The sequence below is a fragment of the Balaenoptera musculus genome, chromosome 10 (assembly GCF_009873245.2).
Source record: "Balaenoptera musculus isolate JJ_BM4_2016_0621 chromosome 10, mBalMus1.pri.v3, whole genome shotgun sequence".
In the NCBI taxonomy this organism is placed as follows: Eukaryota; Metazoa; Chordata; class Mammalia; order Artiodactyla; family Balaenopteridae; genus Balaenoptera; species Balaenoptera musculus.
Genome location: NC_045794.1, coordinates 23,483,812 through 23,509,771, shown reverse-complemented (window position 1 = coordinate 23,509,771; position 25,960 = coordinate 23,483,812). Strand labels below are relative to the sequence as shown.

At 44.5% G+C, this 25,960-nt stretch overlaps 1 protein-coding gene across 1 annotated transcript; it reads right to left on the bottom strand.

The window, feature by feature from the left end:
* Positions 1 to 9,372: 9,372 nt before the first annotated feature.
* On the bottom strand, positions 9,373 to 25,816 carry KLHL42 (kelch like family member 42). The gene is made up of 3 exons (XM_036864830.1): positions 24,821 to 25,816; positions 14,482 to 14,675; positions 9,373 to 10,194 (listed from the first exon to the last, which is right to left on the bottom strand). Exons 1-3 carry the CDS (start codon positions 25,690 to 25,692, stop codon positions 9,743 to 9,745), a joined length of 1,518 nt encoding a protein of 505 aa, XP_036720725.1. The 5' UTR covers positions 25,693 to 25,816; the 3' UTR covers positions 9,373 to 9,742.
* Between the last annotated feature and the right edge of the window lie 144 nt (positions 25,817 to 25,960).

The window sequence follows — 25,960 nt, the reverse complement described above, 5'->3', positions numbered from 1 at the left end:
ACGCAGCAACGAAGACCCAACACAGCGAAAAATAAATAAATTAAATAAAATTAAAAAAAAGAATTTACCAAGTTCAACTTAGCACAAAATATGCTAGAATTTAGGACACTGACAGCTTTAAAACAATTAAGTGTCTAAGGGAAAAAGAGCCAATTTCTTCACCACACTGGCAGAATTCAGTTCCTTGTGGTTGTAGGACTGAGATTCTCATTTCCTTGTTGGGTGTTAGCAGGGGTTCACTTTCAGCTCCTAGAGGCTTCCTGCCTTCCTTGCCACAGGGCTACCTCTATCTTCAAGCCAACAATGGCACACTGAATCTTTCTCATGCTTCTAATCTCTAGCTTTCTCCATTTCTGACCTCTAGACTTGGATTTAAAGGGCTTTTGTGATTAGGTCAGGCATATACAGAAAATCTCCCTATCTTAAAGTTAATTAATTTGGGACTTCCCTGGTGGCACAGTGGTTAAGAATCCGCCTCCCAACACAGGGGACACAGGTTTGATCCCTGGTCAGGGAACTAGATCCCACATGCACGCTGCAACTAAGAGTTTGCATGCCACAACAAAGGAGCCCACAAGCTGCAACTAAGGAGCGCACGTGCTGCAACTAAAGGAGCCCGCCTGCAGCAACTAAGACCTGGCGCAACCAAAATACATAAATTAAATAAAATAAATTAAAAAGAAAGTCACCCATGCCATTAAAAAAAAAAGTTAATTTGAGATATAGCATAATCACAGGAGTGCTATCTCTTCATATTTGTAAGTCCATATTCAAGGGGAGGAGATTATACAAGGGTAAAGAGCACAGGGATATCTTAGAGCTCTGTTTACCACAGACCCCTACCTTTTAGCTTGACAGATGGATCCCCAAATACAGGCTACATCTCTCAGGCTCCCTTACAGTTAGGTACAGCCATGTCCCTAGTGCAGGCCAAAGAAATGTTGTTTAGCAGCTTTCCAGAAACGTCCTCAAGATACTGCTGGTGCCCAATATTTGTCCCCTTGTTTTTGGATTCCTTCTTGCCATCTGGAATATGTAATTCAATGTCTGGAACTTTTTCAGCAATTGTGGACATGAATGACCATAAGAATGGGAACCACATACAAGGATGATGGAGCGGTAGGATAGAAAAAGCCTGGGTCCCTAATTCTGTAGAGAGCTATACCCAGAGGTGTGCTGTTAAATGTTAAACAACAGGCTCTTTGGAAAGCAAAACCCTGACTTGTAGCGTTTGCCAATTTCTGTGACGTGACTACTCCACCATGGCCAATTTTGAGTTACCAATGTGACATCAGTGAACATAGAGTTGGGAAGAGATGTTAACAACTGGTTCTCACGAGCTGGAACAAGCCAGCCCAGCACACCATGGGCTGTACCAGCTCCACGCTGCCTGCCTCCAGGCTTCTGTTTCATCAGAGAAAATTAACTTCTCTTGTATTTAAGGTATGTTACTTTAGGGTTTCTGTCCCATGCAAATACACCTAGTCCTACGGTAATTTTCTCTAGTTCTCTCTCAACATTGAAATGTTCTTCACTTGGAATTTTGTCTATATTGATGTGTCCAGCTCCAAGCAGGAGAGTGCATGGGCCCAGGGTTTACTCTACACAGCATTCACAGGAGCTGCCGTTTCATCCAGCCTCCTCTTAGTAAGATTGACCCCACTACTTACACAGTAGAGCCTGAATAACTACAAAGCTCAGAAGGAAACAGCAGGGTGATTGTGTCAGAGAAGCAATCACTGTGCTTGACAGAGACTCCTGGGCAGGCACCATGATGGGAAACATTCTGAAGCCATGCAACAAGTCCACGAGTATGTGACATCGAAATGCCACTTTACAAAGCTGCCTTTGAAGATTGGTGATTTTCAACACCCACAACAGAGCAGAAAAGACTTCAGAACAAATAAACATCAGCACTACTAGAAAACACCTATTCACCTCTTGGAAAACAGAGCTGGGAAAAGACACAAACATGTCTTTTCTTTAGGTTTTAGCGGCACAGAATCACCGTGCGTGAATCTGCCCTGGCGCAGAGGCTGGCCATTTACCTCCAGCCCAGAGGTGATAGCTAGCATCTCCTCTCCACAACAGGAATTTGTACCAGGGGCACTGGCTACTCTGTTGCAGGACACCTTGGTGTCCCTACCTGAACCCTCACTCAGCAATGGCACCAACAATCCCGGGAAACACAGGGTGGTCTCTTTTACTCCAGTTCCCTTCATTCCAGCACATCTTCCAAATAAGTGTGGATGTGGATTTCCTCCCCTACTTCTTTGGTATAAGCTGTTTTTGAGTAATGGATTTCCTTATTCAATTTCCACAATAATCCCATAGAGTGGATACTGCTGTTACCCTTCTTTACAGATAAAGCAACTGAGGTCCAGGGAGATGCAGTAACCTGACCAAGGCTATACAGCTAGAAAGTGGCAGGACTGGGAAGCAAACTCAGCCAGTCTCGCTCTGTAGCCCATGCTCTTAGCCCTCCTGCCTGCAGCCAGGCAGCCACAGAGGGTCACACAATATATGCCTTGCAGAACTGCAAGAGCCAGAGTCTGTTTCAACCAAAGGTGCATGAACAAAACAGTCAGACTGGGTTCTTGGAGGAGGCAAAGAAATAAGGTGGGAATTGTATCCCTAAACCCCTCCTGCCACATAGAGGCAACCGTTTCTACTAAAGCAGCATTCCCTGGGATGTAGTCTGCAAGGGCAGAACCCTACTGCCTCAGGTTGTCCCAAAGCTGAGGAAGAGATTGGAGCCATCAAGCTGAGGGTGAAGGGTGGAGACAGAAATCACAAAGGTGGGCTCCAAGTTCAAGGAGCTGGGCTCCATTAGCTCTGGGCCACTGGCCCACAGAGTTGCCAGAGATCAGATGTACCAGCATCTAATTGGGTTTTTAAAGGGTTTTGTTGCCAAGGAAATGTTTATGGCCTGCAGACAGGGGCTTGGGATTCCACAGTGCCTATAGAGGGTCTCAGGCTTCCTCCCCACAGCTCCCATAACCCTGCCAACAGGAACGTCGTGGCCGCCACCTGGGCACACCCATTCACGCATGGCCATTGAACACCCTGCTGCAGAGCAGAATCATGGGCTCCCAGATTGCCCAGAAACCCACTCCACCACCAGGGCCCTTGCCAGCCGCTACCTGCAGGAAAATGTATGCCATTCGGACAAGTGACTGTTGCATGCCATTTTGCCTTCTGCCTTTTCCCAAATGGCAATTTGTGACCTGCAGTGCCTCAGTTTCCTCAACTGTAAAGGGCGGTAATATTCATATTTACCACATGGGATTGCTGTGAGGATTAAATAAGTTAAATAGAAAAATGCCTAGATTTTCTGGCACAGAGTAAGTGCTCTGTTAGTGTGGGGTGTGTACGAAATAGTTAAGTTCTTCATTAGTTTATAGACTGCCAGAAATGGGTGGTCACCCATGGGCTTCGGAGGAATGGATAATCCCTGACAACCCTGGACTTGGGACTCAGTGAGCTGTGATGTCACCTTTGGATACAGTAGCTGGATCTGATTTTTGATTGTTTCCCTTGGGGAAAAGACGAGTGTGTCTTTGATTTTTAATGGGGTAGTAGTAGTAGTTTAAGTTGGGTCATTCTTAAAATTGTATGTATAAGAAGGGCATGTGCGTGCACACGTGTTCCCACAGGCAGGGCAATCAAAGGATAGAAGATGGACATGGGCGACTTCCCTGGCGGTCCAGTGGTTAGCACTCTGCGTTTCCACTACAGGGGTCCTGGGTTCAATCCCTGGTCAGGGAACTAAGATCCTGCTAGCCGTGGGGTGCAGCCAAAAAAAAAAAATGAAGAAGAAGATGGACATCCGTGGGCCATCATCTAGTAACTGAACCCCATTTTGTTTTCTGTTTTGTTTTGTTTTTATACATTTATTTATTTATGTATTATTTATTGGCTGCGTTGGGTCTTCGTTGCTGCACACGGGCTTTCTCTAGTTGCGGCGCGCGGGCTTTCTCTAGTTGCGGCGAGCGGGGGCTACTCTTCGTTGTGGTGCACGGGCTTCTCATTGCAGTGGCTTCTCTTGTTGCGGAGCAGGGGCTCTAGGCGCGTGGGCTGCAGTAGTTGCGGCACGCGGGCTCAGTAGTTGTGGCTCGCGGACTCTCGAGCGCAGGCTCAGTAGTTGTGGCGCACGGGCTTTGTTGCGCTGCGGCATGTGGGATCTTCCCGGACCGAGGCTCGAACCCGTGTCCCCTGCGTTGGCAGGTGGATTCTTAACCGCTGTGCCACCAGGGAAGTCCCTGAACCCCATTTTGTGACACTGACCCCCAACCTCTCTCAGCCTCGCAGACAGCGAGCGTCATAACTAACAGAATAGAAAAGGAGTTGTGTGTTTCAGTTTTCCTGGAGTGAGGGGCGCTTACAACAGTGGGAAATGGTAGAAAACATAGATTGTGGAGGGCCACAGCTGCTAAACTGTGAGATTTAGACTCTGTTCTTTTATTCAGAATTATAAGGACTCAGAGACCCTCCTCCCCGATCCCTCTTCTCCCAACACTAGCAGCTCTCGTGAGACGTCCCACATGACTCCTCCTCCAGCCCAAATGCCACCTCTCTAACTGGCTCACGTGTTCGTCTGGCCTTCCAGGCAATCAGGCGCTCCCACGGCAGGGACCTGTCTCACGCATGGTCTGCCTCCTCCCAGCCCTGAGTCCACAGCGCATACTTAAAGGACAACATACACTGATTCAGAACTATTTTATTTGAAGAGATTTTCTTCTGTAGTTCTAAACACAAAGGAATGCTGTTTGAATAAGTGCTTCATAGGCATCATTGTACTGAAATGAATCATGTGATGTGTTTACATTTTAAGCCACACTTGAAATTGAAGACTCAGTACAACCTTTTTAACAAACGATCAGTCATAACAAAACATAACTATTCATTCTACGGATTTTCATTTTGCCTAAAATGACCACTAGATATGAAAACATTGCAGAGACATCTAAAGAGCCCCCATTAAGTATTTTTTTAGAAAAATGACACAAGAATGCAAATGACATTTTCTTTCTCTTTACTAGTAAGAGACTATGACGTCCATTTGACAAAGCACCAGCCAACTCTATCAAGGTCATTTCAGCACCCTTTGCAACTCAAAATTGACCGTCTTTTACATTTAATCTGTCTCCTACAGGAATGGATAAAAATGGTTACGTCAAGTGCAGAAGTCAGCCTGTGTCAATTGGTGTGTATTTTGTATCGTGTTCCTAAGTTAACACCAGAAAATGAAAAATAAATACTCTCATGTGAATGAAACATACCCTTTGACAGTTATCACAAAGGCAAAAAATCAACTGACTTTCAGTCAGGACTAGTGTCTCAATGTCCATTTCTTTATTAATACTTTTTATGGAAGTGTGTTAAAGGCATATGTACAAACACACACGTGAACAGCTTGCTTCTCTCCCAATACCTGCTTCCCTGGCTTCGCTCCTCCTTTTCCTGGGATCAAGCTGCTGAGCTCTCAGCTCCATAAGCTGTGGAGCCTCGTAAGTATTTTACATAAAGCAGATCTCATATCATTCTTTTCTGAAAAATGAAGTACAGAGAAGACTACGGAAGTAGTGACAAAAGAGCATACTGTGAAAAACAGAAACCATAGCACGTGATGTTCAAATCTAGAGAAAAGCTGGTTCATGATGATTGCTAGTCAACCATAAAGTAGGGGACAGATTGGAACCAGGACTGAAGAGGCAGGAAGGCCAGGGAGCCCCAGTGCGCCTGACAAAAGTGGGCATCTTCCAGACGAACAAGTCTAGTTACGACCGTCACGGCAAACATTTTCACAAGGCTGTAAGCTCTTCAAGGCCAGGGATAGTGGCTTACTTACGTCTGTATCCCCACTTCTTAGCACTTTCTTGCACATGATAGATATTTAATACATATTTCTGGGAACCAGGGAACTGAGCTGAATCAGCTCACTGCTTTCAAAGCCATTTTGGGTGGTGTCTACCCACGTAATTCATTCACTCCTCTGCCTGAGGCAGGGATGACAAATAGACTTCACCTCACTCTGACAGACTGGCAGTGGATGCCTGGAAGCATTCATGACACAGATTTTAAGACCAACTCCTGTCCGGGAGGAGAGGAGTGCCGCTCATTCACAATGCCTCCTGGAAAGAATGGGGGCACAGACGTTCTGTATTCCCACCCCTGGGGCAGGAGAAAGGCATCCAACAACTCACCCACATCCCCTTTCTGTTGCTATGCTGGCTCTCGAGTGCTCTGCATTAAGCCACTGCTTATTAAATGTTGGTCGACCAGGAAGGCCAAAGCCTTTCTACCAGATTTACCTGTGCAGCCAAACAGGGAGAGTCATGAATTTACCTGGAAATCTGAAAACACGGCATCCACACTGCTCAGTAATGGTTTATTGAAAGAGAACAGGCATTTACTTGCTTACTCTCTCTGTAGAGAAAGAGCTTTGCCCATCTCAGTACAACTTTAATTGATATCTAAGGCATTTGGAATTACTTGGGATTTGGGTTCAAAAAAAAATGGCAGAGCGAAATTCTCTTTGGTATTCATGCTTAATCTACATCTACTTGCTTCTTACTAGTATCCATAACCTTCTCAGTACTTCATTGTTAAGATTTAACAAATACGGTTGAAATAGTCAACTCCTACACATTCATCAGAAAAACAAAGGGAGAGGCCTCTGAAACTAAGGGTGCAGAAGAGAAAGCCAGAAAGAATGACGGGAAGAACCAACAACCTTCCTCTAACAATTCACACTCAGGACTCATTCTGCCATTCAGACCATTCTCAGTGAAATAGGCCGCTTCTGGCAGGGTGGCCACCACTGGGGTCGTCCCAGTAACTCCCCTCCCCACAGAGAGGTCAGCACCCCTCAGAAGCATCTCTGAAAAGAAGGAGAACACGTGTAGAGAAAGAGCGGAAACAAAGGGAGACTTTCAAAGCAACATTGCCTTCATCACAGGTACAGCCTTTCGTATAACATTGGCACCAGTGAGAGAACAGGGCTAAATTAAAATTACCCTCAAAATGCCAACATAGCTGATGTGTACAGCAGGAAGGATAATGTCCCAAATCCACAGATCTGTCCTACTGCACTCTCCACTTTGCCTAAGTACCACTGGCAGCCCCAAGGAACAGTCTTGTTAGGAGTCTGCGTATCTTAGAGAGAGCTTGATATGCCAGATGCGTGCAAATGCAAACACACACACACACACAGAGATGCACATACACACACACACACGTCGAACCTGGTTTATAAAAAGAGCTTTGTGGATCAGAGTATGCCTTCACTTGGTCCAAGCATCTAATTGTTAGCATTTGGAAAATGGACCCAAAGAATGTAATGAGGAAGAGAACTGGTTGGCAGGAATAATACTGTATTGTTTACAATGTGGGTATTTACGAGCTAATCTCCAATTGTTTGTCCAGAATTAATTCAACTGGCTAGAATCTTATGAATATATAAGTTTAAGCCTTAAAGACGTTAAGATCTATAGTAACAAAAGTTAATGCTATCTAAAATAAATTAGATTTTTAAATATATGTAATGAAATTCTTGGTCACTGGAAATTCAATTCTATAATGAATATAAATTAATATAAATCTAATATTAAAGTACCATTTCCAGGAAGATTTCAGTTCAGAGTTGTTGGGTTTTTTAAAAAGAAAAAAAAGGCTAAGTATTTGAGAACAAATGGATATGGCTTAGAAACCCTTAAATAGTGTTGTAAGGAGAGTGCTGATAAGATTTGGTGACAAGATGCAAACATCTGTCTCCAGGTCCGCAATAAAGACACCTCATTTTACCTAACAGAAGTATTCCTGAAAAGTTATGCAACTAGAATTTTTACAAGTAGACCCTAATTTTAAATATACCATAATATATGTAAAGGAGGCCACAGCTGCCCGGAAACCCTGTGGCGACTCCTTGGGTAAACTGAAGCCTGTCAAGGTTACTGCCTCCTCTGTGACAGCTGCATGGTGAATGCATACTAGAGGCGCTCAGCACGTGTGCTGAGTGCATGAATTTGCTGCAACAGTTTTTCTTTTTCTACGGGAGTTTCTTAAAGCGAGGCATGTTGAAACTGGTATGTTAGGACAGAAAGATAGGGTCCAGCTCACAGTTTAAACTTATTCCATCACAGAAAATAGGAGAATCTCAGAAAGTGTTTTTCAATGAAAATAAAATTTCTTTACGTGCGTGTATACAGGCATTTCTTGTTTCATTGTGCTTCACTTGATTGCACTTCGAAGATAACGCGTTTTTTACAAATTGAAGATTTGTGGCAACCCCACCTTGTCAGGTATAAGGGTTGGCATTTTTTAGCAATAGAACATTTTTAAAGTAAGGTATGTACATTGTTTTCTAGATATAGTACTATTGCACACTTAACAGACTACAGTATAGTGTAAATATAACCGTTATACATGCTGGGAAACCCAAAAATTCTTGCAACTTGCTTTATTTGCTTTATTGCAGTGGTCTGGAACTGAACTATCTCCGAGATATGCCTGTATATTTTTAAAGAAATGCTGATCTGTGACTGGCAGAAGATTGTATTCATTTGTTAACTGACTTCCTTCAAACAACTGCTTGAGCTGGGTTCCACTTGATCTAACAACCAAGGCAAGCAGAGCACCTTACCGGATTCCAGAAATCCTACCAGATGCCATTCCATCTCTATAGGGGCTTCTTCCCCTCTCTCCAGCACAAACGTTTCAAAGCCACCCTCACCTTACCCCACAAAAGCAAAGCATGAATTAAAAAGCCGAGATTAAATTAGAAAGGTGCCTGACCGAAATATAAAGTTACTGTTTCAAACTTTAAAAAAAGAACTAAGTCAAATACAGTCAATAAAAGTAACTCTCAAAGGCATTTTTTTCCCCTTATTCGGTGCTTCCTTCCCTTCCCACTTAAATTTAAGACTCGATTTTAAAAACATAGAGATCTGTCCTTTTAAAAGAACAGAATGAAACAATATACCCTCTCTTTTAAGAAATACAGAACGCCTAGCAATTCTACCTATCTGACCACATAAATCTGCAATCTGCTACATAAATGAAATAAGAGGTTATACCTTCCTATTTACTCAGCATTCATAACTGTAAAAAAAAAGACTGGAAAAATAGCTGAGAATGTTTTTATGCAGGTTTTGGCGAGGACTGGGTGCTGGGTTCCACTGGTGTAAGTTTCCTGGAAAGTCGTGTGCAAATAAAATATACGAACATAGAACCTATTTTAAACACACTGCAATACATGTGGGTGTGACCGGGGGAGAAAGACAGTGTTAATATGTTTGTCAAGTAAATTAATAACCAAAAATATAATCTCTCACTTAAGGTACCAATGATATTTCAAGTGACCTAAATAGATGATTTTAAAATCATCTTTACCGTTCATGCCAATGATTGACTTTGGCCCTTTGACCAAAGCAGGCACAATGAATCTTCTTTGTGAGGATCAGTTTCAGTCATTGGCCCAAGGGTATCACATCTGTATGAAAACATCATCATGGATTTGCTCCCATAATTTAAAAATCAATAATTAAAAAAATAATAAAGTTGGTCTCTTTTTTCCACAAGTTTTCAAGTAATTAGTTCAAGTAAGCGTATTTACAGCTTTTGTATAAACGGCCTAGAACCCACATTTTCCCTTTAAAAATCAGTCTCTCTCGAAATTGGACATTGTTTTTTTGATTTTTGGTCTTGAACCAGGTTTCTTTTAAACATGAAGTCAATTCAGTCATGTCTCTGCTTTATTGGGCAGATAAAGTGAGGAGACCAGCAAGTTGTGTCCGAAGGCTGGGAAACGCCTAAAGGCTTCCCAGCTATCCGAAAAGATGTTGTACTTGAGGAAGACTCGGTGTTCCAAGCTGGTGGACAGGGTCACGTCTCTGCTCATGATGTAGATGCCGTCATTGTGAAGCGCGCACGTCAAGTTGAGGCCCGACTTGGACGTGTTCTCCTTGAGGTAGAGCCACTGGCGGGTGACAGTGTTGTAGGACTGCACGGTGAGCATATCCTCGCTCTGGCTGCCCCTCCGGGTGGGCCCCAGCTCGTGGAGACAGCCCCCCACGACGTAGATGGTCTCCTCCACGGACACCATCTGCTGCTTGCGGATGTGGACGTCGCACGTTTCAAAGAGCGTCCAGGTGTCAGCGGAGGGGCAGTACTGCAAGATGTTCAGGTTCCGGTCTGAAAGGCAGGAAGAAGCTGCATGATGACACAGCGACCGGGAGCAAGGCCGGCTGCCCGGGCTGGACACACACGCCCACCTCCACCTGGGTGACTGGCTAACACAGAGGCAAAACTATTTCAGGAAAGCCGAGGTCGGGGAAATAGTTTTCGGAATGGCTGGGAGGAGATCCGTGCAGAATCATCCCCACTGGCCTGTCGTTCAGGTACGTCCCCTGCCTGGGAGGCGGTCAGAGTCGGTCAGGCCAGGCCAGGGAGATGAGCCGCTGTGACGGAGGACCCCCTCCTCCCTGGGACCCTTGCGCCTTTGAGAACCACCAGGCCAGCGTACAAAGAATCCGAGCCTCCGGAACCCTCATCAGTATCTACAGAATGACTGCCTGCTTAACGCAGACGACGGGCAGAGCCCCAAGAGGATCTATCCTTGACAACAGGTTCTACAAAACAAGCCAAGCGAGCCGAGCAGGATCTCTGGAGCTGTCTAAAGGAAAGGACGCAGAGCTGCAAGTCAGGAGAGATGCAAGAAAATCTCACCTCTGGCCTTCAAGCCACAGAATCATTGGCAATTCTGTTTCCCAACTGTAACACCAGAGACACACTGGCAAAGGCCGTTCCCCCTTCCCCACCCCCGTTTCACAAGAGATGGTTAATTATTGTGTGGATAAAATTGGAGGGTAGATGAAAGACTACCCTGACATCATTTTGAATAGCTTTTTCAAGGAAATATTGCCTACTCTCTTTCTGAAAAATGCTTGTGAAATTTAAAATATCTAGTTTCATTTTTCTTTTTTTTTTAAATTGTTCTTCCCCCCCCCTTTTCTCCTCAAGGAAAGAATAAATGGAATATTTTAGACTCTGAAAAAAAAATTAAAAATGCTCTGAATTAGCCAAAATAATGAACTTTCTGTTTGCCGTTGTTTTTTAAACAACAAAATCAGTGTAAGAGACAGCCCAGCTTGGGAACTGATGTCCAACTAAAGCGCACAGCCTTTTGATGGCTGCAGAAGCTAGGAGGAGTACTTCCTCCTGAGACAGAAGGACCCACCCACAGTGGGCAGTAATTAGAGCTCCACTGTGCTCTCTGCTACCAAGTCAAGTGTCTCCTAAGAGGGCACAGAGGGAAGGGAAAGGAGTTCAGATCCTGTGTGTGCACCCGTCCGGAGCCTGCAGAAATGTCAGAGTTGTTACAGCTTCTGTTTTCCACCAACACTATGACCTCCCGCTCGTTCTTTTCTTTGTAGCGATTGTGATACGGCTCATCCTAGGAGTCAGCCCTAGGGAGTTTGGTTACTAATCTATCCAACTAGTGCTCCTTAGTAACCTGGCTCCCCACCCCACGAATAAAGGACTTATTCTAGCAAAGCTTCAATGTATTTATTTCTCAGGTCCAGGTCTGAAGGTCCTTCCAGGTCTTCTGTAAATGTTTTCTCTCCTCACCCAACAAGGGCTCAGACCATGATGAGGTCATTTGAGTTGGCGGAATGATCTTTCTGCTTTTACATTTAGAGTTGATTCTGACATTTAACAAATCACCTTTCTTCCCTTTAGTGGTTACTACTACTTTCTATCGAATTTCATTTCTTCAGTGCCGGCCAAAGAATTAAAATAATCAAACAGCTATCATAAAAATCACAAACTATTCCTTACTAAATTTTAAAAGTCTCACCTAACGTAAGAAGTCGGCAGGCTACGAAGCCAACTTTAAGTCCTGAATTTTTTTTTTTTCATGACAATTATGACTCTTCTTGTTTTAAAGACAAGGAACTATTAGGAAGTGCTGGGAAGAGCCCAAGCAGAGGAGGAGGGGGTGCTTCAGAGGATGAGGAACTGTCCTGCCCTCCCATTGTAGAAAACTCGTTTTCAGTCCTTACACAAACAGTCATCCACCCGCATCATCTAACCATCCCATCGTGGGGATTTGGCTCGGGGAAGCCGGGACAGGAATCACAGTGGGTGGCCCAAGTGAAGGAGGCACATTAGTAGTGGCTTGTGAAACTAGAAAACACACAAGCAAGGGTTTTCCAGGTCAAATCTAAGGAACGTTTGCTCAGCCAGGGTCATGGAAACACTAGGAAATCTACCAGCTGCACCGTCTTCAGGTCACAGCGCTGCCTGTCTGTGCTTGCCAGCTCCTGGTTAGAAGAGAAGCCAAGGGATATGTGTGCCCTGGGTCAGCCCACAGGGCGCATCCTGTGTCACAAAATCTAGGGAGGAATCAGAATTCTTAGAAATGTCCAAAAGTAAATAACTGTATTTACTTTCCTAGGAGAGAAGGCACACAGATACACAGAGAGGTACATATACATGCACAGGAATTCTCCCGGGTCTATGGTTTAGTTAAGTCTATAAAGTTGGCCACTGTAACCTGAACACCAATGTTGAAGGTGAAAGAAATGACTGCTAGGTCTCATTTTCTTTCAATTATCCGTAAAGGAAAAGCTGGCAATTATCTTATCATCAGTGGAGAGTCACTAGGACAAGTAATGAAAACTTAGAGTGAAAAAGAAAAACCCTCACTGTTCTCTTCCCATGTCACCGCCTCTTCTTAAATGCATAAATAAACATACCACCTGTAGAAAGCTGAATGGTGACCCCTTGAAACATATGTTCATCTTCTAACCCCCAGAACCTTTGAATGTGACTTTTTTTGGAAAAAGGGTCTTTGCGGATGTAATTTAGTTAAGAATCTCAAGACGAGGTCATCCTGGATTACCCAGCTGGGCTCTAAATCCAAAGAGGTGTGTGTCTTTATAAGAGACAGAAGAGAAAGACATGGATACACACAGAGGAGACAGAGGCAGGGATTGGAATCATGCAGCCTCTAGCCAAGGAACACCTGGCACCATCAGAGCTGGGAAGAGGCAAGGAAGGTTTCTGCCCTAGAGCCTTCACGGGGAGCGTGGTCCTCCTGACACCTTGACTTCAGACTCCTGGTCTCCAGAACTGTGAGAGAATACATTTCTGTTGCTTTAGGCCACCAAGTTTGTGGTCATTTGTTAAGTCAGCCACAGGAAACTAAAACACCGCCTACCACCCTCCCCACCAATCAACTGTTTAGAGGTACTCTAAGAAGTGTTCATCAAAATCTTTTGCTGTCACCAAAAAAAAAAAAAAAAAGTAAATCAGATGCTCATAAAATACCTTACATTTAACTTCTTCCTCAAACATATATCTCCAAAACAAGACACATCTGGTTATGTTGAAAAGAATTTTTGGCACCTACTTCATATTATTATTACGTGGATTTCTGTTCTTTGCAAAGTTATAAATGGTCACATGCAGCTTCCTGGGGCCATCAGCAGCACGCCTGTTATCAGCCAGGGCTGGAGAGCTCTGTCCTGCCCATATCACACCATACAGGGGTGACAGGTTATTTCACTACGTCAAATATAATGGTAACTCTACTACTTCAACGTGGCTAAGAGTCCAGTTATGCCTTTTCTAAAAGTTCTGGGCATTATACAGTCAGACAGACCAAAAGAAGAAATAAACTGCCTTGGCCATGAGATAACTTGGAAACAACTGCTTTAAGGGAAGGAAAGAGATAACAGGAAAGACACACCTCTTCTTGGTGGTCCACCATTGCCTTTCTTACTGTTAATAACAGAAAACCAAGTAACAGAAAGCCAAGCTGTGAGATGCTTCCTACCAAGACCAGCAGTATAAAACCTCTGGAGAAACTTTTTATTTCCACATCATTAACTATAAAATGCCCACCCAAAAAAGTGAAAAACACATATGTACGGTTGAATACACAGCACAACGCCCTCCCATCACTGGTCAGGAAAGAATTCTCTTTATGTACTTGCTCCTTCTATGATATGGGAACAACCGCCTGGAGCTGAATTTCTGGAATCTGTATCTGATATGCTTGTGCCCAAACACAAGGGAGAAAGTGAAAACAAAGATCTGCAAGAATGCTGTGGCACTAAATTCCATAGTGTTGGACGGGGCGGATTCAGTGTGCGTTTGGGAGAAGGATGGGAGTTACCCAGCCAAGTCACAGGATGGCTGACCACAAGGTAGGGTTTCCAAAGCAGGAAGAAAATACATTTTGTTCACAGCTCCCCCTCCCCCTTTCAATTTTCATGCTCACACAAAGGCATCAAAGGCCCCTCCTGTCCAAACTGCCCCTGTCATACAGGATGCTCTTTTTTCCAGATATGTAAATATATACTATGTAATACATAAAATCACACTAGAGGGTTTCCTCCAGCCCCTCCTGCCCTTTCCCAGGCTGCCAAAGCTCACGTATAGGAGGACCACTTACTAGGCCCCTTTACTTACCTCTCGTAGTATATCCTCCAATGACATAAATTCTCCCCTTGCACTCACACGCAGAAAACTCAGCCAGAGGGTTTGGTAAGGGTGCCACAAAATTCCAGGCATCCTGCTCAGGGCTGTAACATTCAACGTTAGAAACGGCCTGCCCACCAATGGCATAGAGTTTTGAATTAACAGCCACGAGTTTGAAGTTAGACCTGAAAGAGAGACACAAAGGCCCACAAAGTCAGTTCTTTTGATCATTCAGAAGACAGGGACTTCCCTGGTGGTCCAGTGGTAAAGAATCCACCTTACAATGCAGGGGACGCAGGTTCGATCCCTGGTCAGGGAACTAAGATCCCACATGCCTCGGGGCAACTAAACCCATGCGCCACAACTACTGAGTTCACACGTCTCAACGAGAGAGCCCACATGCCGCAAACTACAGAGCCCACGCGCCCTGGAACCCGCGCACCACAACTAGAGAGAAAACCCACACGCCACAACTAGAGAGAAGCCCACGCATCACAACGAAGAGTCCGTGTGCCGCAACTAAGACCCGCAGTCAAAAAAAGTTAAATAAATAAATGATAATTTAAAAAAAGAAGTAAGACAAAAGGGACTTTCCCAGTCCAGTGGTTAAGACTCCGCACTTCCAATGGAGTGGGCACGGGTTTGATACCTGATTGGGGAACTAAGATCCCGCAAGCTGCACGGCGCAGCCAAAAATAAAATGTACAGCTCTTGAAAGCAAAAAATTAAGACAGGGGCTTCCCTGGTGGCGCAGTGGTTGAGAATCTGCTTGCCAATGCAGGGCACACGGATTCGAGCCCTGGTCTGGGAAGATCCCACATGCCGCAGAGGAACTCGGCCCGTGAGCCACAATTACTGAGCCTGCGCGTCTGGAGCCTGTGCTCCGCAACAAGAGAGGCCGCGATAGTGAGAGGCCCGTGCACCGCGATGAAGAGTGGCCCCCGCTTGCCACAACTAGAGAAAGCCCTCGCACAGAAACGAAGACCCAACATAGCCATACATACACACATACATACATAAATAAAAAGAATGTAAGCAGACAAGAATAGCATTAAAAAAAAATTTTTTTTTTAAATTAAGACAATATAAACAAGAAAAAAGAAGTAAGACAATGGCATGATCTGCTAAAGCAGCATGAGGAATCTGCTGGATATCTGAAGGAAATGAGCTCTCCAATTTGGGTGCTATTCTGCCTGGGGACAAAGGAATGACTGAACGGCATCTCAAATTTCACTCTTATCCCCAAGAATCCACAAGTTCGGTGCATTCTCCAAACTTTAGCTATTGAAGATAAGCAATTCAATATAACAAGGACTAATCTTGCTTTGCTTAGACCAAGAACCACTTTATATATGCTAAACTCAATACCTCTATACTTCAATAAAAATAAATTTAAAAATATACTTCAATAGAAAATAGAAAAAAACCCACAACATTGGGAATCAACTATACTTCAATAATAAATAAATAATAAATAAAATAAACTCAATAACTCTTTCAGGAGTGGGAGCAAGTGCCCACCCCATTCCCTTGCCTCTCTCTATTCCCAGAGGGTGGGCTTCCTCCTAGGTACACACCAGTGCTGCCTACACAGACAGGCACATGCAAAGGCTGTTTGCTACAGGGCGGTCCAGACACCCCTCTACCATGAGTTCACCTAAGCACATCACTCACCCATCCTCCTCGATATGAGGGCATCTTCTATATTGCTTCACAACATATAGGTAGGGGGAGGTAAGCACTGAACTAGTTAAAAATATTTTGATCTGGCATTCTTAGGGTATTCACACATGTTAACTCAACAAATACCTCTATCAACAAATGATCACCTACAGCAAGAGTAAATAATTTTAAAAAGAGAAATGCATTGGTTTTAAGGCCCATATTCAGTAATACAATTAAACTCTGCTTATCGGCTTCAGATACTAAATAAAAGCCTCATGACTTTTGAATTGAAAAGAAAAAAATTAATTTCTTTCAATGTAGTACATAAAGATTAATGGACTCCTTGAAGGCCAGGAAGGATAAGCATTTGGTAGTGCTGGGTCAGCCGACTGTGATACGTGCAACCATCTCAAGTTTACAATAATACGAGCAGCAGCACAAAGCAGGAGACCTGCTTCTAGACCCGCTCTGCTGATAACCAGCTATCTGACCTTTGTCTCTAGCGTGGGGACCATACCCATCACAGGGTGGTCGAGACAACTACACCACACAGCTTATCAGAAAGTACTACACAGAGAAAAGATACCATCACTATAATTTCTCAGTTTTCTAGTGTTTGAAATAAAGAAGCTAGACCCGGTGAACTGAGAGGCCTCATCTAATGCCAACACAATGAGTTCTTCAAAAGTAACAACATCTTAAGAAAGAATGGGGGGTAGAGGCTCCAAATGGAAAAAGCATGTAAGAGGGTAGATTAAAAAGCAGCAGTGAACAAGTAGCCATGCCTGATCTCCTGACAGATGTTTAATAAACAATGGTGCATTATGATCTAGAACATATGTTAGTCACCTACTAAAAAATTAAGCTTTTTTTCAAAGGTCCCTGTAATGTTTACATTAAAAATGAGTTTTAGCTTAGTTTTGTTTTTCAAATCAGACAGTAAATAGAGTACTCTTCATCAAGAACCTCATATTGTCCACTAAACTCAGCCAGCCACTCAGTTTTTCAAGCCAATAGACTTCACCAGGGTGGCAGTTACTGGGGGGTCCTTGGTTCATGTTGCTTACCTTTCCTGCTGCCAATGGTCCTTAAAATCTGACCATGATGCCCTCTGTGTGTGTGTAAATTTGGGGATCCGAAGGAAATAAAGCTTAAAATTTTACCAGCCCACAATCTGTGTTTGCTTCCCAAAGGTACACAGATAGTAAATTTTGTAAGATCAAAACAGTTTTTGATATTCCTCCAGCATAATCATTTGTTCTAAGCAATATGTAAGCGGCTTCTTTCTGAGGCTGAACGAACAGGCAGTTAAAAGTAAACAACTCTGTCTCTCCAGACCCCAACATGCTCAAATTCACTTGAAAAGAGAAACACTTTTCCAATATTGAATTTGTTTTATGATGCAATTGCCTCCCCAAAACAGGCCACTTGATGAAGAGGCAGACTGCCAAGGATTATGAACCCAGGCTTGTACAGGGAAGTCTCAGCTCCCCTACTCAACAGCTCTGTGAGCTTGAACAAGTCATTAAATCTGAGTTGATCTGAGTCTCAGTAGGGAAAAGAAAAGCACGTTGTAAAAGTTGAAAAGGGTAACTTGCACAAAGAGGTCACTAGAGGGAATGCTTGCCTGCATGTCACCGCCTACGTTTCTTAACCTCAGGAGGATGGGTTTCTCATTTGTCAACTGCAATAGTCACTGGCTGTAATGGACAAAGTGCTGGACTTCTGTACAAAGTGCTCTCGCTTCCATAAATTCTTGCCTTTTCCCATTTTCTGAAAATAACTTTTCCACTCTTCACAGTCTGAAGGGTAAAGGTATGAATCCAAGCTATCACTTATTTTTAAAAAGTATCACCTCTACAGTGTTTTCTTTTTTTTATAAATTTATGTATTTATTTTTGGCTGCGCTGGGTCTTCGTTACTACACACGGGCTTTCTCTAGTTGCGGTGAGCGGGGGCTACTCTTCTCATTGCGGTGGCTTCTCTTGCTGCGGAGCACGGGCTTTAGGCGTGCGGGCTTCAGTAGTTGTGGCACACAGGCTCAGTAGTTGTGGCGCACGGGCTTAGTTGCTCCGCGGCATGTGGGATCTTCCTGGACCAGGGCTCGAACCCATGTCCCCTGCACTGGCAGGCAGATTCCTAACCACTGCGCCACCAGGGAATTTCCTACAGTGTTTTCTTAATATTGATCCCTGACACACTCCATTCAGGAGGCAAGAAGAATTTTAAATCAAATAACAATTTGTTGTAGCTACATACTTGACTTACAGTAAATAGAAATGAAAGTCAGAAAACTGAGATGACGATCTAATTTCTACTTCACTTAGAAGAAATAAAAAGCTTTTGAAATCCTTAAAAGCTGAGTAACACGAACCAAGCCAACCACCAGCACAAAGGTATCAAAGACTGACAAGAGCTATTATAACCATCGGAAGGGCAGGATGATTCAGGGTCTGAGTGGCTTAGAGTGCAGGCCCTGTGATATGTGCAAGTTAATGAAACTCACTGAGCCTCAGTTTCCCCTCTGGGAAAATGGGGCCAATAATAATGCCCACCTCAGAGAGAGGCTGTGAGCAGGACACAGGGAGGACATCTAAAGTAGTGACCACGACATGTAGCCCTGAGTGAGAGCTCAAGAAATGTAAACCACTGTTAGGACTTGCTGCTTAGAAAAGTTGTTACCATTAGGGTAAAACTTAGAATAAAAGGCAAGCTCCTTTCCCTAGCCCTTTCTCCAGCTCTCCAGGGAGGACTGTGCAGCCTGTGGACCATCACCGCCTTTTGTCTCCTCTTTCCCCTCTGCCACTTCCCCCAAGCATTACCCTCCCCTAGGGACCAGGGAGGGGAGAAGGGAAGGTTAGGAGACAGAAAGAGTCACGGTTGCTCCCTACTACCTACCACCTCTGAGAAAACCTAATGCACAAAGCAGTTTAAACTGCTGGCCAAAATTATACTGGGGGGGGAGGTGAATAGACATACAGTTTTCTTTACTTCATACTATCCTTGGGCTCCACTGCAATTAACCACAGAGGACAAAATCTCTCGAAGGTTTCATGACTCTAGAAATGCTCTAAAATACTAAACTTTGGCTCAGAGGAAAGGGGACAGTCAAAGCTGACAACTGTAATTCCTTCTCTGCCGGGAGACTTGTTTGTTAGGTTTCTCTCCCAACGTTGCTGTGTTCACACACAGAACAGGATGGCACAACCCGACTCCGATTTCAGAGCAAGGGTGCAAGGCAACAGAAGATACTAGAGATAACTCTAGAAATAGAGAAATTAATGAACTGATGGCTGCAACAGTGCCAGTTCCTGCAAGTTATTGCTAATTAAAGTGAGGGAGGGAAGCAAGCAATTCTGTGGGCACACAAGCCTTTACACATAAAAAGTTATGTCCTGACAACTCCTGAGATCAAATTCACGTTCAGACCGCCGGGCAGTGTTGTGTACTTGGACTTCAAAGCAGCCTCTCCAACAGTGCTGTGTACTCACACTGCCGTTTTCAAGTAGTGAGCACAGCATTAAACGTTTCTTTGTGTTTTTTGTTTGTTTTTGTTTTTGCACCATTTTCTCCAGGGTGCAAAGGGCTTTATAAAATCTCCCAGTCCCAGGGTTCCTGCCTATCTCTTGTTATTTAAGATTCTGGGATCACTGCACTGTTCAGTCCCTGGGGAAAGCGGGCTGCTCTGCCTTTGACCCCTTTGTCAACCATCCGGATACATCGCAAAGGCAGTGAAATGCGGTAGATGTGAAACGCTGTGTAACCAGAGGCCTAAAGGTGCCCTTTGTACTCAAGGTCCTAAGTTTCCTCCAGTGTTTTCGGAACCTGTGTTGGACGCATTATCCAGGGATAATCCCACTCTAGATTTCATTTTTATTTGTCTCATCATCCAAACTCAACTATAAACTCCTTCTGGGCAGGAGCCATATCATCTTTGTTGTTTATTCAATAGTTACTAGAATAATGCTGGCACAGAGGCTGAGGTGAGGCTGAGTCACACACAATGAAGTTCTGAAAAGCAATGCAGTAGCATGAAATATCTGTGCTCCACTTCTTGGAAGAAAATCATTTCTGAAAGGAAAAGTTGAAGGTCTGCATGAAGATGGTCACTGTCAGTCATTAAGCCAAAACTTATAAACTCTCTAAACGATTATATCTAGTCAACGGATATTTACATTTCGGTTACTCTACTTTTTACACACCTTGAGCAATTTACTTTCTGTGCCTCAGTCTCTGCCTCTGTAAAATGGGAACCTGACTAATATAATCCTTGTGAAGAATAAGTGAGAGGATACATGCAAAGCAGTAGGAACAGCACCTAGTACAGAGTAAATGTCTAATTAAATGTTACTATTATTTTTCAGCTATTCTAAATAATTATAATGACTGTTACAAGATAAAAATATTCACTGTAATGTTACATTTTAAAAGAACAAAACGTATATATATATATACATGTTCACTTTTATTACAATAATGTAAAATATATTCCACGATTCAAAAGAGCCAAGCATTTTTAAGCATCCATTATTTATTGGACACCATGTTAGCAGTGTGAATATACATAAGCATTGAATAAGCAATAGGCCCCAGTTGAAAGGGAGAGAAACAAACACAAACAGAAGATTTCAATTCAAGGTGAAGAGTGTGCTAGAAAAGCATGAAGTTTGATCATTTGGCCCAACTGAGGGTTCAGGAAGGGACTCCTGGTTGAGACCATGTCAGATCTGAGTCAAAGTATGAAGGAGATAAAGAAGGGTACAAATTCCGATATGGAACCCAATTTAAAAAAATATAATGAAAAAAAAATGTAGGGGAAAAAAAAGAACAATAATAACTAGAAAATACCTAAGAATAATTCTAACAAAAATCACACAGACCATGCAAAGTTAATGAAAGAAACCTTTTCTGAAGGACCAAAAGACCCAAATAAATACATGGAAAAACAAGCCATTTTTCCAGCTGCAAAGTATCAGAAATCTGTGAATCCTCCTCCAGATTAACCTATGATACAATGTAATTCCAATCAAAATTCCAACAGGACTTGACAAGGTGATTTTAAAGTATATCTGAAGGAGAAAATGTATGAAGAATAACCAAGAGAATTAAAATAAAACAAAACAGAATGGCTGTCTGTTCTACCAGACAATAGATTCCCAAGCTACAAAAATTTAAAAATGTGTCATTGGTAGAGGAATGGCCAATCTACCAATTTGAAAACAGGAAAATTAGCATAGGATAACTGATTTAGCAAATCACAGTGAAGAATTAAGGCTATTGGAACATTCAGAGAACATGTTATAACCTTATAGTGTACCTTATATGAAAATAAATCCCAAGCGGATTCAGATGTCAAGGTAAAGTGACAAAACTATAAAAGTAATAGAGCACGAGATAGATGAGTATTTAGTCTTGGCTTGTAGAATTCTTTCCTATGCAAGATAAAAAGCTCATAGGGGGTTTCCCTGGTGGCGCAGTGGTTGGGAGTCTGCCTGCCAGTGCAGGGGACACGGGTTCAAGCCCTGGTCTGGGAAAATCCCACATGCCACGGAGCAACTGGGCCCGTGAGCCACAGCTGCTGAGCCTGCGCGTCTGGAGCCTGTGCTCCGCAACAAGAGAGGCCGCGATAGTGAGAGGCCCACGCACCGCGATGAAGAGTGGCCCCCGCTTGCCGCAACTGGAGAAAGCCCTTGCACAGAAACGAAGACCCAACACAGCCAAAATTAAATAAAATAAATTTAAAAAAAAAAAAAAAAAAAAAAAGCTCATAGGACCCACGTGACCAATCTGACTACAAAATATTTAAAATCTCTTCCTATTAGAATACCCTATAAACCTGAAGTCCAAAACTGGAGGCTCACAAGGCCAGTTGTGGCCTACACTTTGTTTTGTCTACAAGGTTTGTGTTGTTGTTGACTTGTTTGCTTTTTAAATGGAGTAAGTTGCCAACATTTAAAAATCAGGATATCTGGATGTCTGGCAACACCATTCCGCACGCCTTTGCGGAAGTAACCAGCTGTGGCCAAGAGGTGGAGCCCTCTTGCGGTGGGTCAGTAGCTCTCTGGTTCATCATAACTCTCACCCACCCCTCTACTCACTGACTTTACCGCCTGGTCACTTAAGGCATTTCACTTTTGAGCCTTCTAATAAAGTAAAGGCAGGGGAAAAACACGTGCAACATTACCTACGAGACAAGAGACTAATATCTATATACATAAAGAGAACTTCTAAAATGAATACAAAAAAGATAAGCCAATTTTTAAAAAACCGGCAAAGGCCATTTATAAAAGATATACAAATGGCCAATAAACATATGAAACAAACAATCTCTCTTCCAAGCAGAGACATTCACACCAGTGTTTTTGCCCATTAGATTGGTAAAAATTTAAAAATGATGATAATGTCTTATCTTGGCAAGAGTATAGGGAACTGGCAAGCTCAAACACTGTTGACAGGAGAGGAAACTAGAACAATTCTTTGATGGGTGATTTGGCAGGAGCTACCAAAATTTTAAATGCACGTATGCTTTGCCCCACCTATCCAGGGATTCTGGGCATTTGCCATATAGAACTAACTCACGTATGCCTACTAAGCTAGGCACACGTATACCAAGATGTTCAACACGGCATTGTTTATTAATGGCAAATGGAAACGACCTAAATGCTCATGAATAAGGGAAGAACTAATTACAGTACTGTGCATCCACAGGCTGGAACACTGCACGGCCATTAACAAGAGTGAGGTGGATCTACATTTGCTGATACAGAAAAAACTCTCAGAGTGGAAATATCAAGGGCCATAATAATCAGCATAAGCTAATCAATTTTAGAGTAAAAATATGTATAAGATGCATAGACACCCCAACATGTACATACATACATGTATACATTTTTCCCTGTTAACCACTATCACCATATTTATAAATATACCTTTATAATGTATAAATATGTGTTTATATACTTATATAACATGTCTACAGATACACATATTTTTTTACTCCATGGTTTTTCATGTCATTTACAATTTTTCTAAGCATGTATTCATGCATTACTCAAATAATTTTTTTTTTCCCTAAAGAGGACAGTAAGGGCAATCCTGGGGGCGGGGGGAAAGGACTACCAAGGATTTGTGGAGAAAAGAGAATCCCATGAGGTGCCATGTTAGAGTTGTGGAGCTAGGGGTGGCGTGTTGAGCACCAAATGTACAGCAGGAGACACATGTGTAGAGGTGACAACCTGCTGGGCCTTGTACCCCTAATCTGAGCACCGCCCATCACCACTGCATGTTCCTTTGTTGCTTCAACTAAAGTTCTTAGAATCTGTTTAAAAATAACACTCTGATATCAAATTTTGAATACATCATCCTAATGGTGTAAATAATGCACTAAAGAAGGGCTGGAAGAAAATAAGCCAACCTGTAGATGGTTATCACCTCCAGAACAGAGGGAATGGGAGTGACAGTCTTTCTGCTTCTTCATTCTTTGACATTTTCCCAGTTTTCTAGGATAACTGTGTATTTTTTATCATCAGAAAAAAACACTTTCCAAATTGAATTTTATATTATAGTAGAAATAACGCCAGTGGACCCTCCCCCCCCTTAGGCTCGGTGGGGGGAACCTTGAGTCAAGTAAATATGTGTAATGACCTTCCCATTCCTGTTAAAAGAGTTTTGTGGGGTTTTTTTTGCCTGGCTGTGAGTCCCCCAGCTCCTCGTTCCACACTTCTAGAGCAGGAACCATGGTGGGGCTTGAGATGGGTACAGGCGGACAAGAAGAAAAGGTATTCCTGTCCTTTCTTGGGTTACATTGATTCTTCTTCCCACTTCTGAATGGCTCTGGGCCATCTTGGGCCCTACCATCTTTTCTTCCCCTACCACTTCTTCCTATAATGCTCTTTGCTCTTGTTTTCCAATACTTTTCCTGGCTCTGTTCCCTCCTCCTCCCCCCAATCTCCTCCTTTTCTCTTCCTTTCTTCAAGTCACCCAAGTGCATGTTGGGAGGGATTTGCAGGATGGGAAGGGAGAAGGCTGGGGTGGATGGTAATGTTCTAATTCTGCAGGAGACCAATGCCAGGCTCAAGTCTTGGGTCCATAATGAAGACTGTCTGGGAAGAAAAGTGATATGCAAAAGAGAGGATACAAAGTAAGAAAGGTAATCCTGTATAGCTAATATTAACACAAGTCCAATGATTATTTTCCGATCATAGACTGGTGCCTCAGTATGGAAAGCTTCAAAGTCATTAACAACAAGATCCTCCAAAGTCAGTGCTACAGGTTACTGCCCGTGTGTCATTATAATCAGGATTAGTTCCTAAAAAACAAAAAAAAGGTAAAAATACAAGCAAAATTAAAGAAAGCTTTCTTTGAAAGTATCCGTCTAGGAAACCACAGACATCTTTTTCTTCCACTGAGACGCCAAAAAAAGGCAATTTGTCTAACGGCGCAATACCTGCAAAGAAACTACTCAGCTAGTTGACCTCACTAGGGCCTCTGCTTCCTAGCAAGCTCTTAGTTCGTCGCGAACTTTGCCAGAGTCAAGGCCAGCAACACTCCCAAGGATGTCATTCCCACCTCAGCATAACCTCCTGTGACTGCCCAGTAAACACGCGGGAACGGAGTCTCGAACAGGTGGATGCGTGGGAAAGCAGCAGAGCGGCTGCGTGCTTACCTCTTCTGGTTCATGGAGGCCACCTGGAGCCACTCGTTGGTGCTGGGGTTATAGGAATGCGCCGCGGAGATCTCCTGGCTGGTGATCCTGTAGCCGCCCACGATGAAGAGGTAGTTGTCCAGGATGGCGGACCCGTACCCCCTGACATTCACCAGGTCGGGAGGAAGGTTGTTGGCCAGCGGGAACCAGCGCTCAGTCATCTCCTCGTACCTGAGCATGGACGGGGGCTCCCCTTGGTAGGGGTGAGGGGCCAGGGGTCCCCCCAGGAAATCCCCCAGTGCCACGAGGACAGGAGTCCCGGTCATCCGGGCCTCTCTCAGCCTCTGCTTCAGGCTGACATCCCCGGGGGCTTGAGGAGAAGAGCCCAGGAGGTGGAACTGGGGCTTGCACAGCACCTCGTGGAAGTGGACGGCCATGAAGCGCAGGCAGGCCTCCTGCAGGTCGGGCAGCCCGTACACCTGCGCCAGGCGGTACAGCTCCAGGCAGTTGGTGAGCCGCACCTGGGACAGCAGCAGCTGCAGCAGGGACGTGACCTGCAGGAACGAGGCCGCCTCCACCAGCTCGGACAGCAGGCTCACCTCGTCCATGTCCTCCTCCCCCTCCCCGACACCGCCCGTCTCCCCGCGCCGGCCCAGGAGCCAGCCTTCGCGGGCGCCGCCGGCGTTGATAAAGTCCAGCACCAGGCGCAGGCCCGGAGCGCTGAGGCCGCGCAGCTGCTGCACCTCTGGGCCGCCGGCCTCCGGGCTCCGGGCCTCGCGCATGCCGGAGCGGTAGAGGGCGCGGAAGTAGTCGCTCTGCTCGATGAGCTTCCTCTTGCTCACCGGGTAGCAGCGGTCCTCCAGGCGGATCTGCACCATCTCCTCGGCCGACATGGCCGGGGCCCCGGGGGCGGCCGGGGCTCCCGCCAGCTCTGAGCGCCCGCCTCCTGCCCCCGAGCGCTCGCCGGGTTCCGGGGCGGCCGCCGAGCGCCGGCACCGGGAGGAGGCGGCGGAGGCAGAGGCGGCGGCGGCGGCGGCGCAGGGCGGCCCGCGCCCGCCCGCGCCCGCCCAGCCTCTCCGGGCCGAGGCGGCCACTCCTCCCGGTCCCGGGGGCGGCGGCTCGGCCTCGCCCCCCGGGACCGGCGGCCCAGCCCCTCCGGCC